The sequence below is a fragment of the Anser cygnoides genome, chromosome 1 (assembly GCF_040182565.1).
Source record: "Anser cygnoides isolate HZ-2024a breed goose chromosome 1, Taihu_goose_T2T_genome, whole genome shotgun sequence".
In the NCBI taxonomy this organism is placed as follows: Eukaryota; Metazoa; Chordata; class Aves; order Anseriformes; family Anatidae; genus Anser; species Anser cygnoides.
In genome coordinates this window covers 64,159,661-64,177,159 of record NC_089873.1, presented here as the reverse complement: position 1 = coordinate 64,177,159, position 17,499 = coordinate 64,159,661, and the positions used below count along the sequence as shown (strand labels likewise).

The window sequence follows — 17,499 nt, the reverse complement described above, 5'->3', positions numbered from 1 at the left end:
TGCGGCTAACTGAGAGGGAGAGGGACAACTACCTACTCTGAGAAGCCTGTGCTGCACCACAGTGTACAAATGCTCTAAAATTACCACAAATCCACTGACTGCATGACTTCCTTCTATCTCACACTGTCACCTCACTGTATTACGTACCTCAGAGGCCTTCTGAAAAAGGATTTGCCCAAGAAAATGAGTTTTTGCAGCCAATCTCCTAATGCTATAGCACGGAGTTACCAGGATTCTCTGAGGTATTCTCTTTTGTTCTGAGGTATTTTCTTTATTTTCCCAAGTCACATTGCAATAATTTACCACTCACTGATAACATCATACAAAACAAAGTTAATGTAGTTCATACCATTTAGGTAGGATTTGTGGGGTGTGCGTGCTTGTCCTTGTTTTTTAGCTGTTTTCCTTTCAGAAGCAGAACTCCATGTGTGAAGGGGCAAGTACAAAATTTAATAACAAGTGATAATTATGCCTGGCTAGCGATTGGCATTTTGAGCAATCAGGTAATAACTTCAGTTGATGTCAGTTTAGTTATCATATATAACACAAACAGGGAAAGGTCTTCTATTTTCAGTCTCACTTTCCCATAAATTACCATTTTGTATTCTATTACTGAACTGGCATCTTGGACAACTTTGACCAAGTAACTTCTCTCTGTAATAGCTCATTTTCCTCCCGTCAAATGAGGCTCATACTTGCCTGCTCAGTGAAGTGCTTTGGGAATTACTAATGAGAAATTCTCTGCCTTTCTTCTCTCTCCATGCTTAAATACTGAAGATTACTCAGTATGAGTCCAGATGAAGAATTAAGTGTGTGCCAGTCTTCTGGAACAAGATACTTATCTGAACAAGTTAATGATTGATCCTTACTACATATCCATTAACTGTACATTGCTAGTTTACAAGAATCTGTAGCTCTCCTGGTGCAATGAAGTCAGCAGGAGTACCTTCTGCTCTTCATAACACAGGTATAGTCATTTCCATATGCCCAGCCCAGGTCAGGTGACTGAAGTCAGGAAATAAATCGGTCTTTTACCTCTGAGTCACAGCTTCTTTGTATGTTTGCAAAAGGAAACCCCAGTGTTTGCAAGAACACGAAATCCAGGAGGTGATCTGACTACCTCATTTTTGTTGGACTTGAAAGAGGGGGCTGCAAGATATCGACCTTCTATTGGAAGAGAATGATTTCACTGAGAACAAAAGAGGAAGCAAGTAAGCGGCCCGACAGATTCAAAGGCTCTCATCCTGCGTACAACAGTCTGCGATTTTTCAGCTTCATGGTGGCAAAAGCGCAGACGTTCTGCCTGCTAACATCGTGTCCCAGCTAAGCAGATAAAGAGGGACTTTCTGACACTGTTGTGAACCTAACCGCAGCTCTTACACCAGCATAGCCTTCTGATTGCCTGTCTCGGCCTTAATTCAAATTTACAGGGGGAGGCAAAAGCTTTGGCCTGAATGAGCTGTTTTAGATGGAATTACTATGAGTGCAAGTATTGTAGCTCTGTCCCTGGCATCAAAACTCACTTACTCACTTTTAAGTGGTAGGATTGAGATGTCTTTGAGAATTTTCAAGAGGTCCCAGTTGACTAGGCTGGGAGTTAGGGAAAGGTTCTGCACCCAGAGGGTGGTCGGGCACTCGGACAGGCTGCCCGGGGCAGTGGTCCCAGCACCGAGCTGCCAGAGTTCATGAAGCGTTTGGACAACGCTCTCAGACATAGGGTCTGGTTTTTGGGTGGTCCTGTGTGGAGCCAGGAGTTGGACTCAGTGATCCTCGTGGGTCCCTTCCAGGTCAGGATACTCTGTGATTCTCTAATTTTCTCTTTAGAAGACAGGTAACACCTTATGGCCAATTTCTTCTACATACACCAACAAATCCCGCAGGAAGTGGACGTCCTTCTAGGGAAGGCATTTCAGAGGTGCCCAATGACAGAGGGCAGCAGTACGGCGAGAAGAGGGGAACACCTATTGAAACGGACACGGCGCAGGCGGTTAAACCCCTCAGCTCCCTGTCCCGGCCCCAGCTGGCAGCGGCTGCCCTCCCGCGGCGCCCACTTCCCCGCGGGGAACTCGCTCCTCCGGCCGGCGGGCGGGCGGGCGGCCCGGGGAAGTTCCCACACGGCCCCGGCCGGGCTGGGCGGCGGCCGCGGGCTCTCCGTGCAGCCGGGGGGGCCGAGCCTGGGGCCGGCGGCTGCCGGGCAGGTACCGCAGGCAGGGCAGGGCAGGGCAGGGCTAGGCAGGCAGGAGGGGAGGGCGGGGAGCGGCGGGCAGGTAAGGGGCCGGCTCAGGAGGCGGCCGCAGCCGCGGTGCGGGCGGGGGACGGAGGCGCTGCCGCTGCCCTGGCGGCTATGCCGGTCCCGCCGGACCGCGGGCGGGAGGGGCGCTGAGGACCCGTCGGCTTTTCCCTCACTCTGCCTCTCTCTGTCTCTCCCCCCGCCCCGAGGATGAGCGGAGCCGAGGGCATAAACTTCAGGCGGACGGCCATCCGCAGGAAATCCAGCCCGGGCTTCGCCGCCGTCTCCAGCGGAGCAGCGCGCACCTGCCCCGCCGGCCCCCCGCGGGGGGAGGCCGCCCGGGGGCCGCCGGCAGGTAACGGCCCCTATCAGCTCCCCACGGCCCCTGTCCCGAAGCCCTTCGCCCCGGGGACACGGCTGGGGGTGCCCGGCAGTGCCCGGCTCGCTCGTACCCCCAGCCCCCGGCCGGGCCGGGCTTGCCGCGGTGGTGAACCCGCTTGGTGCTTGTACCGCTGTCGGGCTGCGGGAGGGCACTGTCGCGACCCACTCTCACGACCGGGACAGCCACTGCAGCCGTGGCTGCCCCTCGCTCTCCTCCTCTCTCCTCCTCTCTCCTCGCCCCTTTCAGTAGCACACCTGTGCCAGGAGAGTTTCACCTGTCACGCTTACAAGGCAGCCGCATCAGCTTAGCACAGCGCGGTTAGAAGGGACGATAAGGTCAGGCTGGTTGCAGGTGTTACGTTGGGCTGGCTGTAATAGTAAGCTGTCTTAAAATCCATGCAGGAATTGCAGAAAGTTTTTGCTCCTGAGCAGATTAATGCACACCCCCATATATACATATATATATATATGCATGTACGTGTATACAGCACGTGATCCTGCGATGTGATGGCAGTGAGCGCTCCAGCAGGCGTGACGTGCTGTGCTTGTGTCGCAGCAGCTTGGCTTTATGGATGTGGAAGGCCGAAGTGGACAAAACAAAGCCTGAAATTTCCAGCGCACATGTGCTGTATTGCTGGGAATGACATCGTGTGAAATATACAGAACAGGATGTCGGGGGATGTCTTTTCAGGGATTCCCAGGCAAGAGGCATGCTTAATTTGAAAGTATGCACAAATAAGAACAGACTGTCATGGTGTTGTTCATAGTGTGCTTTATTTTAGCATTAATGTGTAATGGCCTTGGCCATGTGCATAAATCCACTTTTTTTTTTTATTATTGGTGGTGGTGGGATTTTTTTTTTCCAAGGCTTCAACTGCATATTTACATCTGGAAATAGGAATTAGCAGCTGTATTTGTAGTTGGAAGACTTAATGGATTTCATCCTCCTGTAACACTGATCAATTTGAACAGGAGCCCTGTGTTTTGTGTTAATTTTTACTTTAATTTCATCAGGCTTCTGCAGGTGCTTGTCATTACCCCAGAGTTCTGAGTAATAATTTCATACAAAACTACAGTCCTTCATTGTTGCCCTTTTCAGCCATGCACACACTAAACCCACAGGTGATTGGTATTTATTCAGTGTACACACAATGCAGTTTGTCAGTGTTTGTACAAAGTTCTTGTGATTTCTGGATGTCAGCAAGGTGCTGAGGACCACAACAGGAGCACCACACTTTTTATCAGGTGGCTTTGCATTACAGTAATGAATATCATAGTACTTCCTTGCATCATGATTGCTAATATGATCGCTAATATGAAAAAAGTAACAAAATGAAGAGGAGGAAATGAGGGTTTTAATGGGTCTTTGGCTCCTTACCTGCTCCTCTGGTTAGCAGTGACTACTGCGGAATGTGCTCCAGCACCCTGTAATTCCAGGATAGTTTCATAGCCTAGTTTCATAGCCTCTTTGTGGTCAGAATGCAACCTGCACCTGCTGCTGATAAAAGGTGATTTATGATTCTTGCCTTGATTCTGCAAGTACAAACTTTAATCCTCAGGTGCAACATAAAGCTGGGTGTGCTCTTTCTCCTGTTAAAAAAAAATAAAATCCAGGGCTTATGTTTTCTTTTCCAGCTTACAAAACACTAACTGGATTTTAAGGGGCCTTGTAAAGCCAGAGCATACCTTTGGCCTGCTTGAAATCCTTTCTGGAGAGAAGGAGGAGTTACTATAGACCTCAGATCTCCAGTCAGTCTCTGCCAGGTGTTGTGAAATACAGTAGTTATTTATGTTTTGCCTGAGGACTGGACTCTTATAGTTGTCTCAGGTCAGCATCTGACGAACAAGTGAAGAAACTAGGTGTATCACATGAGTTATTGTAGTGTATAAACACATTGAAAGAAAATCTGGATTTTGTATATGGCAAGCTTATCGGAGGTCTTCTCAGATTACTAGTGTGTTATTTAGTGAGAAGACTTAAGACCTAGTGCAGTTGCCTTACGCTTAAGAATGTCCTCACATCCTTTGATGTTGGCCTGGTGAAGAAGGGAATATTGCAGATTTTCTGTGCTGGGAGATAAGATCTGGAAGCAATTCCATTCATGGTGGTGTTTGAAAATGCCTTTAATGATGAAATGGGCTACTTAAGTTGTATCTTACGGCATCAGTCTTTTATTGTGTCTTGCAATCTAAGTGTCCAACTTCTAATGGAAATATCTTTCTCCTCTTCAACATACTATTGTCCAAATCATTCAGGTTCACTGTCATAAGCAAAATTGCAGTTGAGTTCTGTTAGCATTGAAGTTTGAAAAAGAATGGTGTGTTTAACTATCTACAGGACCTTTTAGAATTTTACACTAATTTAAGGGCTTGAACAAAAGAGTACTTGAATCTTCAGAGATACTTTGAAATGGTCAGGAAATGTCAAGGCTGATATCTGGAGACAGTTTAAAGAAGAGCTTTTGGTGGAGTTAGCATGATTATTCCCATCAAAAATGGATTATTAACCATTGGGGATTGATTTTTTTTGTCCTGTGCCGAGTTAGAATTCATAGTTGGTACTAACTGGAGCAAATCTTCAAATGCAAGTATGTGTTTTAACTCAAAATTAGCTGTCTGCCAAGAAGTAGGTGTAAGTTATTGCTTGCTTGTTCAGCACCTTTTGCAAGCCAACAGCTCTGCAAAATGTGAGCATAGCAGTACTTTGATACCGCATTGGATTAAACTGTCCTGGAAGGTTGTATATCCACTGATTTAACTTGATTTATCTGTGTAGTGAAAACAGTTCTGAACACAAGGACACAGTAACTTGCTTTCATAGAAATAAATAGCTTTTTTTTTCTTTTTTTCTTTTTTTTCTTTTACCGGTATATTCACCTCTATCCTTGCTACACATAGACTAGGTTAACTTCCTGTGAACTTCAGATCTTGCACTGGTTCCTTGGTTTTGTTCACTTAAATGCAAATTTACACCCTTTCTGGACTGTTTGTCCCATTCTCTGTTGCCTAAATACGCCTGCTGGCATTGTGCTGTACATTAGTGTTCTCAGACATTACAGCATGGTTCTTGGGAAGCTGAGGTAATTTGCATTCAGGACAGCACTCACTGCAGCAAGGTATCTGCATAACACTGACAGGCAAAAAAAAAAAAATATCCTGCTGCTGGTATTATATCCCTGCCTGTTAAATTGATATGATTTTATGGGATTATGTTAACAAAACTTCTTTAGTCCTTTGGGTTTCCTTCTTGCAGTATGAGATAGCTAAGTAAGACTGTAGTAGCATCCTGTTCTAGTCTGTGATAATTGCCTGCCTGGTTGATTTTCATTGTTGCTGGTTTTCTTTAGTTTAATTTTTGAAAATTAATTAATTTTGGACTATCATTCTCCTTGCTGTTGCCTTTGTGTTACCTGCTGTATGATGTTGACTGGTCTGCAGTGACTGAAAATCTGCTTGCTATTGAGTGTGTTCAAGGAAAACCTGTATGATCGTTAGGGATAATCCAAGCAATGGTTGGGATCTCTAGATGCATTAGAGGCCACTGCAAAAAACCTGATTGCCTTGTATGCTTTCCTGGTGAATGCAGGGTTTTTGAAATCTTTCTAAAGTTGAAATACCTCAAGGAGAGCTGATACTTCACAATATTGAGGAAGGAGGGTGATCATATAGGAATTTGCTTCTAAATATTCCATTCCCTTCAAAAAATAAGGGAATGTAAAGTACAGAACTTGCACAGGAATACATTAGCTATTAAATTTCCCTGTTTGCTGTTATTAGACAACTTCCTGTTTGTGTGGGCCAAATTAAACTTGTGTGCCTTCTGTTGAAGTCAATGTGTTGTGTGGAAGGTGGCAGGAAATGAAACTTAGTTTCCAGAATATAATTGTACGGTTTTCTGAGTCTTTTCTTTTCCTTTTCTTCTCCTCCAAATATTTAGGATCAAGGTAAACCCTTTGAGTGCACAGTTCAGTTTACAATCTATCAGGAAAGTTGCTTGTCTCTATATTTTGGGTTGGCTTGGTGTGTCTGTTTTGCCTTTGCTAGGCAACATCTACTTTAACCAGTAATTTTTGTTGGTCTTGTAATACTGACTTCCTGGAGATTAGGATGGTGATTCCCCTAAATAAATTCAATTTCTTATTCACAACTGCTTGACTTGCTAATGGTTTGAACCACAGAGGGTTTCAAAGAAGAATTTGACAGGGGTTTGCTAATAATATAAATCTGCTCCTTGCTGGAAAGGTTTCTCTGGAGCGTACCACCCAAAATGAAAGTGCTGGTAAACACCATTCCTGAAGTGCTTTTAGGGATAGCAAAATTAGGAAGGTAATAGCTCGCATACATGATCCAGATTAGTTTGTTATACAGAAATCACAGGATCAGACTGCTTTTGCAGATTAAAAAAAAAATGGTTTGGAGATTTTTGAATTGGAGGAGAACCTGCTTAGGGACTGTTATTTTTGGGCAACCAGTAAATCAAAAATATTGAAAAAGCAAGCTGTTTATACAGGAAAATAATGCTTTGCCCTTTGGTTGTTTTGTCCTTTGTCTGTCAATATCTGTGCTTCTTAAAACTGAAGTTGTCAGACTTTTCACCCACTTCTTAACTCGTGGTGATGAGCTATCTCATCTCCCAGCATTTCAGTCAAAATCCCATTCTGGGCAGTATTTTTATTTGATGCTGTTTGTCAGTATGTGTTGAGTACAGTGTGAGCTGTGATAAAGCATTTTAACTGCTGTATTTAGCACTGTTATGTCTTAAAGAAATGTTAAGTATTTGCTGTAGAAGACAAATTATCTTCCTGGCATGATGTATTTGTCAGAGGTAAAGGAAGGAAAAATACAAAGCAAATTATTTTAAAATAAGATTTTTTTTTCTTCCCTCTTCTATTTATCTTGTTGGTGGGTAGATTTTCTTTGGAACATTATTATCAATTCAATACTTTAACCCAATTACTGACTACAAATCTTGTAGCTGACACTCCTCTGTGAGGTGAAAAATGGCGTTCTCTCCCAGTGTGGGACACTGCATATAGTATTTCTCTTGAATGTAAGTCAATCTAGGATGTATAATTGCACTTAGATGATCGTAATGATCTCTTCCATCATGTGAAATCTAGAATTAAGCTTTGCCTCAAGCTCTTGATGGTAGAAGCGTTTTAATCAAATGTGTAGCTGTGGATGTCTTGATATATTCAGGCCATTATCAACAAACTTACATGCTTCTGACAAGGGGAGACAGAATTCTGTTCAGAGAGGGTATCCCAGAGCTATAGTTCTGTCAATCACCCAAGCAAATAAAAAGAGGAAATTGAAAAAGGATTTTTTAATGTTTTGTTGAAGTAGCTGCTTTGGAAGTAGCGTTTTAATGCAGGTAGCTTCAGCAGAAGAAACTACTTTGGAAATTAGTGTGGAGAAGGGAGTTTGGGGCTCTGTTGAAATGTTGATGTATGAAATAGAAATCAGACATGTCGTCTCAGTGTACAAATAAACAACAGTAAGGCAATACCAGAAGATGCGGAGAAATGAGTGGAAGCAGAAGAGGAGAGGGACTAAATTGCTGCAGTAGTTTGCAAAGCAAGAAATGTAAAGAAAGATGTATATATTTTTAATGAGTTTTGGAGCAGTTTGCCTCTGATTACACTGAATTTGATGAAATGGAGTTTAAAATGGATTAAAATTGGAGGCAAAAGACATGGAGTAGAAGCTAGGGCAGAGTGATGATAAAGTGTTAGTTACGAAGTATTAATGCTGAGCGTGTCACAGATGTTAATATAAAATATGCTAAATAGCCTTGAAAGGAGGGAAAATGTGGTGGAACTCTAATCTGTGACATGAAATCCTATGATTTATTCCTGACTTCTGTATAAATGTTGTCTTGAAGCATAGATGATAATGCATCAGATTTACAGGTCTAGCCTTCTCTTCAAGGATAATTAAAGGCATGGGCCCCCCTTTCAAATAGATGCCAGTGTACCCAGAGCTAGATGAATATTGGGGAGAGAAACTGTTTACTAGCAATTAAAAGTAATTTTGACTGATTCAGAGGCTTGATTTCTTCTAGCTTCATAAAATATTTGGCTTCTCCTTAGTGGAGTGTGTGAAGTTTCCATGATTCTTTTTGATTCTGTTAGTCACCATCATGACCGAGTCCTCCTGGTCAGGAGTTTCAGCTATACCCAGCCTTGTAGCTATGTAATGACGTGGTAACTACACCCAGCTACAGACTACTTGAAACTTAGGGAGTCTGAGGTGCCTCTGAGTGCTATTTGTGGTGCTGCAATACCAGGCCTGTCCCAGGGTTGCTGTGGGCAGTTGTCCTAGCTTAGTGGTGAACCTCTCACTTGGGTTAGAGTGGTGTGCTTTTTCTGGACTAGCTGGATTTTTGATGGAGCTTCTGCGTGATCTCTTTAGGGACCTTGCAGCGCTTGAAACACAAGTCAGTAGAGAATTTTCAAAGGAGGTGGAAGGTGTCCCTGCCCATGGCAGGGGGATTGGAACTAGGTGATCTTTAAGGTCCCTTCCAAACCAAACCATTCTATGATCTGTGATCTTTTGGTACGTCTTCTATGAGGTGAGAAATATCAAGATCTGGGCAAAACTGCAGACCTGAGAGGAGATCATCGTGATGGTACCCAGTGACTTCTGGAGGTAGAAGAGGGAGAGACAATGCAGAGCCCCCTGCTGATTCTATCCGACTGAGCTCTCTTCCCTCTGGGAAGTGTCAATTCTTTAAGCTCCAGCCCATATGCAAGAGAAGGGTGACTTTTTTCCCATTTGCTTCATGATTATATTGGTAACCTTTATTTTCCTTCTGGGCTGAGTCATTCAGTCGCTAATGCTATTTCAGTCTCCTAAGTTCTCTTCCACCACGGAAAACTGTTTTCTAAATCAAAAAACAAAGTTTGAGTCTACAAGAGATTTGAAAAAAAAAAAAACAACACCATCTATAAATGACCCAAATTGTAAAATTGTTAAATAATAATATTTGAAGATAAGACTCTCTTTAAATGTTTTGTCTGTATTAGAAGGACTTGATGTCAACTTCTTGCAGTGAATAATCAGACTATTTTTCCTCTTTGTGCTTACGTACTGTAGTTCACTGTTTTGTCTATGGTACTTCAGTTTCTAAGTTGAATATTAATATGCACATTATTTTTGTTAACATCAGTAATTGAGTTAGGAAATGAAACTTAATGGCTAATTACGTTCATCTTCAGAACTGGAGATTTGAGAATCAAAACAAAGCTACTGATACAGGAAGCCTAAGTTGTTTTGAATAGAGCTGAAACCCTTTTTTTTTTTTTTTTTTTCCAGTTGTATGCGATTATACTGCTAGACTTTCTTCAGAAGACTCTTGCCAAAACGCCCCTATTTTAATAGTTTACATTCCTTTTTAAACAGTCTGATACTAACTCTGGTCATTGAGAAATCACATTCCCTCTGTGAGGGTAGAATCCTCATAGGTAAATGCTTACCTATTTTAGCAGTTCTACTGTATTCAAGAAAGTTATGTGGGAGGACAGATACCTGGGGATGGTTTTCAAGAGTTAAGGGTCCTTTTAATTTGCTCTTTCAAGAAAGAGGGCTTTTATCTCTCTAAAAGAAAAGCTTAGAAATTCTCAGGTGAAAACAGGATTCCAGGGCAGTCTTTATAAAACATAAGATTTTGTGGTATAAACAATAAAATGAGAACTGTTGTTAGTGCATAAAATCATACAGCATTCATGTTTTGGCTTATTTTGCTTCTAAATGTATAACTGTGAATTAAGATGCATTTTAAATTTTACAGCAGTTAAGCTGCATCTACTTAGCCGTAAAAATAGCTGTTCCTGTTAGAAACTGGAACAGCCATTCCTGTTCATTACTGCAGAAGCTTAAGTTGATTTTCATCAAGTTCTCCTGGTTATCTGGACCAACTGTTGCTTTGTAATTACCTTCACGTTTTCTTGAGTAACAAGTGATTGTGCAGTAAACAGTGTTCTTTATAATTTATTAATGTACATCTGATCCAGTGGACAAATATGCTCGCCAGACTTAAAAGTGAAGGGCATGCTTATGACTGAGCTGGCTGTTCACACGCTGTTCAGGGACTACCACGCCAGGACAGGGAGCAGAAGGTAATGGCACTAGGACTCTATCGTGACTTTTGTGGTTGGGCTGAGTAGAAGGATGTAAGCAAGTCAAAACACGGCAGTCCAAGGGGCTGGTTGTGCACATCACCTATTTCAGAACTTCCTTATATCCTTCCCTGGACCCATATCAAGCCTAAAGGATATCTTCAGAATAACTCTGCTGACATGCAGTTGAAGGAGGGAGTTCAAAGTCCATCCTGTCTGCTCTGTGTAGCCAGCAAGAAACCTAGCTGATGTTGGCACGGGCTGTCCTTGGCGTTCAACCTCAGTGTTGAGAATTATCCCTTTCCCTTTAAGTGTTTATCTTTCTTACTGTCTGTGAGAGCTTACTGCTTGTGCACAGGATATACTAAAAGACTTTTGATGATAAGAATGAGAATGATACTCGCATTCAGTGCGTTAATAGGGAAGTTGAAATTTACAAGCCCAGATGAACTAGTTGGCTCTTCTGAGGGTTTTGATACAGCTTAAATAACCAAGTGTCTGTTGACCTTAAAACTAGGAAGTAATAATTCCACACAATTAATATCTGCTTACTTTTAACAGTATAATCTCTGTTTTTCTTATGTGGCTGACACTGTGTAGTTAACTAGGTTTATATGGGGTTGCTTCGGTTGTTTTCAGCAAATGCAGTTGAGCTGCAACAGAAATGTAGGCTTATCATTTTAAACTCTGAATATTAGCTGTATTTTGAAATGAGGTACATAACATGTGAATCTTAGCACCATGAATATTGTATCCTCTTTATTTCCTAAATGCCATTCGGCAGATGGGCTGAACTGGATCCTGAGTAAAACTAATTTTAATTGTGTTTTTTTTTTTTTCCATGTAACTTACTAAAAATGTTGAGATACGAAGGTGATAGGTCTTATATGCAGTGAAACCATTTAATCTTTCTCATTTATTTTATGATTTGCTGATTTAAGTATTTACATCATTTAGAAAACCAAAGATTATTTCTATGGATGACCCATGCATCTCAAATTGTCAGATTTTTTTTTCTGCACGTGGTTAGGTAGTGATGTTTAAAGGCATTTTCTCAGCCCTTATCGGTTGCTTCCGCTCAGGTCAAGGCGACATGTTCAGCATTCATGTGAAATAGCATGCGGTATTTGAAAACTGTGAGCCCAGCTGAGATCCTCCAATATAAGACATCACACAGCTTTCATAGTCTTCTAAAATTTCTTTGGTACAAATAATTTAGACTCTTATTCTTTAAAATCCATAGTTTTCATTATGGTTTTATGAGAGAATGTTAAAGTAGTCCTTTCAAAAATGAAAGTGATTTTAAAGCTGACACTGAGAAAAAATCACCAGTGTCAGCAAAACTGCCTTGGTAGTGCTGCTGAAGTATCTGCATGGGGAACAAATCTGGGATGCAGCAGTTTAACTTAACTCTTTTCCAGGTAGTACATCTGGCCATGTCCTGAATATGGTCAAGTTACAGACTTCAACCCCTCACTTGTAGAGAAGTGAATGTAGGACACCGCAAATGAAAAATCAACCTCTGTTGTTCATGCCTAGTAAGTGTCGTAAGTGCCACTTTCATTTCACGTGGAGGTGTCTGGGAGATATTCTTCAGTTCAATAACAAATTACAGAAATTCTCTTTTAGAATAACATTTTGGAGCAAGTTTGCTGCAGGAAAAAAAATCAGCTTCCCTCTGCTGCCCTGTTGTGTAGAGTGCTATTGTTAACACCAGTGTTGGCTTAAAAAAAAAATAATAAAAAGAAATCTCACAATTTCCTTCCTTTGGTCTCTGGGAAGGAGATTAGAGAACTGAGCAGAAGTAGATAGCTTGTGCTCTTAGGAAACTATGGGGGTGCAAGTATTTAGTAGTTTTCTATCTCATACAGTGCTCGGTTCAGCTCTGCTATTGGAAAAGTACATACCAGAGAAAAAAAAAAAAAAAGCATACCTGCCCCTATCTGCTTCCCATATGTTCGTTATTCATGCCAGTAATATTCAGGCTGTCTGTATGCCCCATGTGCTACCCTGAATCTATAGTTTAGGATGAAAACGGAGAAATTTCTTTTCTTTCCCCCCCTTAAGAGATCAAAGTAGTTCTTTGCTGTCAAATATTAACTTCTGTTTAAGGAAGGGAAAATACTTTTTAAATGTGAAAAGTGAGGATATATCAAGCTTGACAAGAAGTGCATACTTAGTAAGATGTGGGTAAGGCTAACAGAGCTGGAACCTGCAATACAAATAGCTGAAGTAACTGCAGTGTTACAGTTGGAGGCTTTTTTGTACATGTGCAAGGGCAGGTTGTTTGAAGTTGAAATACAATGTTGTTTACAGTGGCTAAGGGTGTAGAAGCAGGATCAGCTTTCTGATAAGGGTTTTTCCAGGTACAGTACACAAGGGGTTAGAAAAGCAGGAGCAATTTAGTAACTACAAGTCAGGAGAGTGGACTGCAAGCTGAGTGCACGGTGCTGAAATAACTCTACGCAAGTAATTTTTTCTTTTTAACTTTTCTTGGTGTGTGGGCTTACATTGGAAGATCTCTCTGAGAGAAGGCAGGAGAATTCTGATAACTGGTAAGCATGTTAAACTTTAAATAAAAACTGTTAAACTACTTTACAGCAGCTGCTAACAAGACACATAGAATAAAACTAGATAATCCACTGCTAATGAAAAGGAGCCTCTGTTTTTACCATAGACTCTTCAGTTATACATATGCAAGTAGATAGAAGCAAATCATCCATGTTTATGTGCAGATATATATTCTTCATGTATCTTTTTCTAGATGTGAATGTTATGCCATTGAATGATCTGTGGTTTATATTATCTGGGAGGTGTGATCCTTAACTGTAGCTTGGCTCCTGTTAGTGGATTGTTGAGTGTTTGTTTGTTTTTAAACCCTGTTATGGAAATATAACCTGTTAAGTTAGAATTTGTCAGGAAATTGACCCTGCAGGTCAATTGAAAGGTTATAACATCTTAAATGTTATGTGAAATAAAGAGGCTTGTTATTCTTAGCTTTTTTCAAAATGTTATAGGAGACTTGCCACACCTAAACTTCAGTGGAAAAAAATTGGATTTTTTCCCCCAAAGAAGCATTGGGTTAGTGTTTACCCATTTGGGAGATGAAAGCAAACAAATATTACCTAAAGTTCCTGGAAAATAAGGAACACTGTTAAAAGTTAAAGCAGGAAAGAAAGAACTAAAAAATGTCATTAAGAAAATACAAACTTCTCTGAGAAGAATGTGTCAAATGCTAGGTGTCTGCTAGCTCACAGTGCTCCTATTGCAGTGGCAGCTGCAGCGAGCTGCTCTGCTGCCTTGTGGTGCTGAGGGGTATGGTTTCCTGATGCGTTGACTTTGTCACGGGCATTGCAGTATAGCAGTTTTTAAGCAGCTTTTGTTGGTAATCTAAAAATATTCTCTATACATAAAACAACAGGGCCATTATAATCCCTAATGTGATTTGATAGACCAAAATTAAGCTAAGTGTTTGGATACAGTTGGATATGGATATGTTTTGGGTTTAAATGTTTGGATATGGTTAATGCCTTCAAGTGTATAATGTCGTTTTTTCAGACATTAAGCCTAGTTTGCTGTTCTTCATATTAACAAGTAAAGGGCAGGAACTATGCCTCTTAGCTGCTGTTTTCTATATTGCATTGGGTATAACTGTGTTGGCCATATATTTAAGGAGTAACAGGGAAAAAGACTGAAGAAATTGAGGATCTTCAGGGTTATCTGCCCTGTATGTTTAAATAATACTGCCTGCTTACCCTGTTAACAAAGTGGCTATTGTGCAGGAGGCCAAAGGTAGCAACCTGAGAGACAGTGAAGTTACCAGTTCTTTTTATCGTTGGCTTTGGAATATTTTCTATTGACAGCAGCGTGTAAGGCTAGTTAGTTAGTTTGTTTGTTTGTTTTTTCAGATAACATACAGAATTTAAGTAGAAAATGTTCATGCTTGTCTACGTACTAGAGGCAAACTGTGTATTTAGATGTTGAAGGTAATGGTTAATGTATATCTGGTGTTATAGGGTAACTTAATAGATTATAGAAAAGTGTCTGGCAGTCAGATTTTCCTTTCCATTTTTATTTTCCCCCTTCCATTAAAAATGTTGATGACAACTCACTGGGGACTTGCATTTGTCTATTGATACAGAAATCAAATCTAGAAATATATCAGGAGCCTGAAATACTTTCTAAAGCTAAAGTTTCCCCCTTTTCAAGTGGTTACTGTAGCTGTGCTTTTATCAGCATAGTGCAGTTTGCAGAATGCTCTCTGGCTGACCTTTCTGTAGGTGCTTTGACCAACAGCATCTGCAGCAGCTGTTGTCTTCCGCAGTCTTGAGGAGCTGGCACAGGAAGCAGCAGTTTCTGTGGTACTGGAGCCATGTCTGCTGAGGTTCTCCTCCTGTTGCCTTTCTTCTTTGCCTCAGCACTGGGTAGAAAGAAAACAGGCTCTTTCTGTTCTGAACAAATGGAATGAATAATGAAAATGCAACAGTCTCTCTAAAGAATGGTTGTCTCTTTTTTTTTTTTAATGTTACATAGCATGATGAGATCCAAATACATATTGGTATTTTAAAATATTATCAAAGAATTCACTACCAAACAATTTAGCAGCAGTTGGGTTGCCTTTTTGAGTCTTGTATGATGGTTGCTGCAATGATTATAATGTGAAAGAAATAAATTGAAGATCCTTTTTGCACAGCATATTGATTCACTGAGAGATTTTTCTTAATGCAAGCTTAGACAGATTTGCTTTTTCCTTCAACTGATTGCTACCTGTGGTTATTTTTCTTTAGCAAAAACACCATATGAAGAGCAAAGCCGAGTCTCTTACTATTTGGTCTGTATTAACTTGGAAAGTGATTTAAAAAATACATATTTTTTAGTATTAACCTGTTTCCTAATAAACCATACACACCTGTTTTGCATCTCCTGAGGCTGAAATGAAGGTGACTTTATATTCTGAATTTATACTTATGACAAGAATTTGATTTTTGAAGTCTAATGCTGAATTTTACCCAAGTTCTGTTAAGGTAATTTTAATATAATAAAGGTAATTTATATTTAAGTAATTTTATTTAGTTTCTTTGAAAACGTGAGTGCACACACAACTCAGAATTGCTATGTTGAAAATGTGAAAATTCCCTATTAGTACATGGTACCTATGGAGCCTTAAAATGGGAGCAGCTGCCTATAGCCCTCTGTTGATGGAGATGGATAAAGCACTCGGTGAGGTCCACCAACATGAAGGCAAGACACGCGTTGAAGCCAGCATCGCTCTGGGGTCGACTGCTGGCTTCCAGCAGTGGCAGGCTCCTCTGGCCTGTGCGCCGTGCCCTGATTTAGCAGCAGCATAACTTGAGGAGCTCCTTAGAGGTGGTGAGGTCTTAATACCTAGTGAGAAAGGCGAGCTGGTAGCAGCATTGGTTGTATGCAAAGTGCTTGTGACCGCACTGAGGAGCATAATGGATGACGAAGGGTCCTATGACTCTGAGTGCTGTGGTCACCCCATTTGTCCACCATCAAATAAATCTATTTTGCATGCTTTCCTTTATCTTCTTTTTTCTGGGTCTTCCAATGAAGCACCTCACTTGGCATTGCTTGTAATAAAACAGAAAATGGAGTGACGTGGGAAAGAACTACACCTGAGACTAATGTTCATACGTTGACCTTGTTTGAAGTCTTTGAAACTCCTGAGTACTGGTTTACAGCCAGTAAACTGGGTTTAGTTTCTCTGAGGTTTAGTTTAACTGCGAATCTTTTGCAAATGTTCTGTGCCTGGTAATGCTACGATTCAATAGAAGTGGTCATGTTGACTAAATCGGCCACGTGATAAGAAAAGGTAAGGGGATTTGTACTTAATCAGCTCTATGTTTATTTCATATCAGGCCTGGTCTTTTTTCTGTTCAAGGTGAAAGTCATACAAACAGGCAGAACATAGGTTTGCTCCCTACAGACTTCATTTTTCTTTTTAAAAGATTTCCCTTCCACAGATTAATCTGTTTGGACTGTGTATATATTCAAGATTATACTTACATCATAAAATGGTTACATTTAGCAGTAGTTTAGCGTGTCAATTTTCTATCCTTAGTTCAAAGCCTGGAATGAAAACACACCAATTTACCTTCATATTTCTTTCTTTGTGAGTGGCTAACTTGGAGCTAGAAATTAATGGCAAAAAAAATGGAATTGAGAATAGACTTTCTGTGGAGGTGGACAAAGATGATTACAGCTGGTGGAAGACCCTTAACCTTGTAGCATTCCTTCTGCTATGATCCCTATACTGTCCTTTTCATATGTGGATTGCACCTACTCAATTTTGAACAGGGAAATCTTTGTAAAACTGTTTTGCCTGCTGCTTCCATGGCAATAGATGTCTTTGCATTTGAACTTTTTTTTTGTAATATTCTCCTCTTCCCAGGTTATAAGTACTTAGAAGTTCAGTGTAGTCTCTGAAAGGTTAGAGAATCCTGCTCTGAACTGCTGATGGCTGGCAAAATAAATTTGTCTCAGCATTTTTCTCTCCTGTCCTTCCTTTTTAGTGCTGAGCAGCATAAAAAGGAATGACATAATGGCTATATTTTTGGATATAAGAAGCAGACGTTACCCATTAAGTGTACTTGCCTCTGTATAAGAACATACAACCCACAGGACTTTTCTGTCCAGCTGTAGGCCAAAACGCTGGATCCTTTACTGTTTTGTGTCCAGTGTTAGTAAAAATATTTGTCCTGTGGTTTTGAATTAATAGTTGTGTGCTACTATGCTAAAGAAACTTAA

The 17,499-nt window shown here is 40.8% G+C and overlaps 1 protein-coding gene across 2 annotated transcripts in view; it reads left to right on the top strand.

Annotated features, from left to right (window-relative positions):
* The first annotated feature begins 2,002 nt into the window (after window positions 1-2,002).
* Window positions 2,003-17,499, top strand: part of FGD4 (FYVE, RhoGEF and PH domain containing 4) — a 114,065-nt gene continuing 98,568 nt past the window's right edge. The window contains exons 1-2 of one of the 2 annotated variants that reach the window (XM_048058671.2): window positions 2,003-2,198; window positions 2,440-2,585. In XM_048058671.2, the coding sequence (XP_047914628.1) occupies window positions 2,441-2,585 (145 nt within the window). In that variant the 5' untranslated portion in view covers window positions 2,003-2,198; window position 2,440. Of the gene's footprint in view, window positions 2,199-2,439; window positions 2,586-17,499 lie in introns of those variants that run through there. The other variant, XM_066998340.1, reaches the window with a different exon arrangement.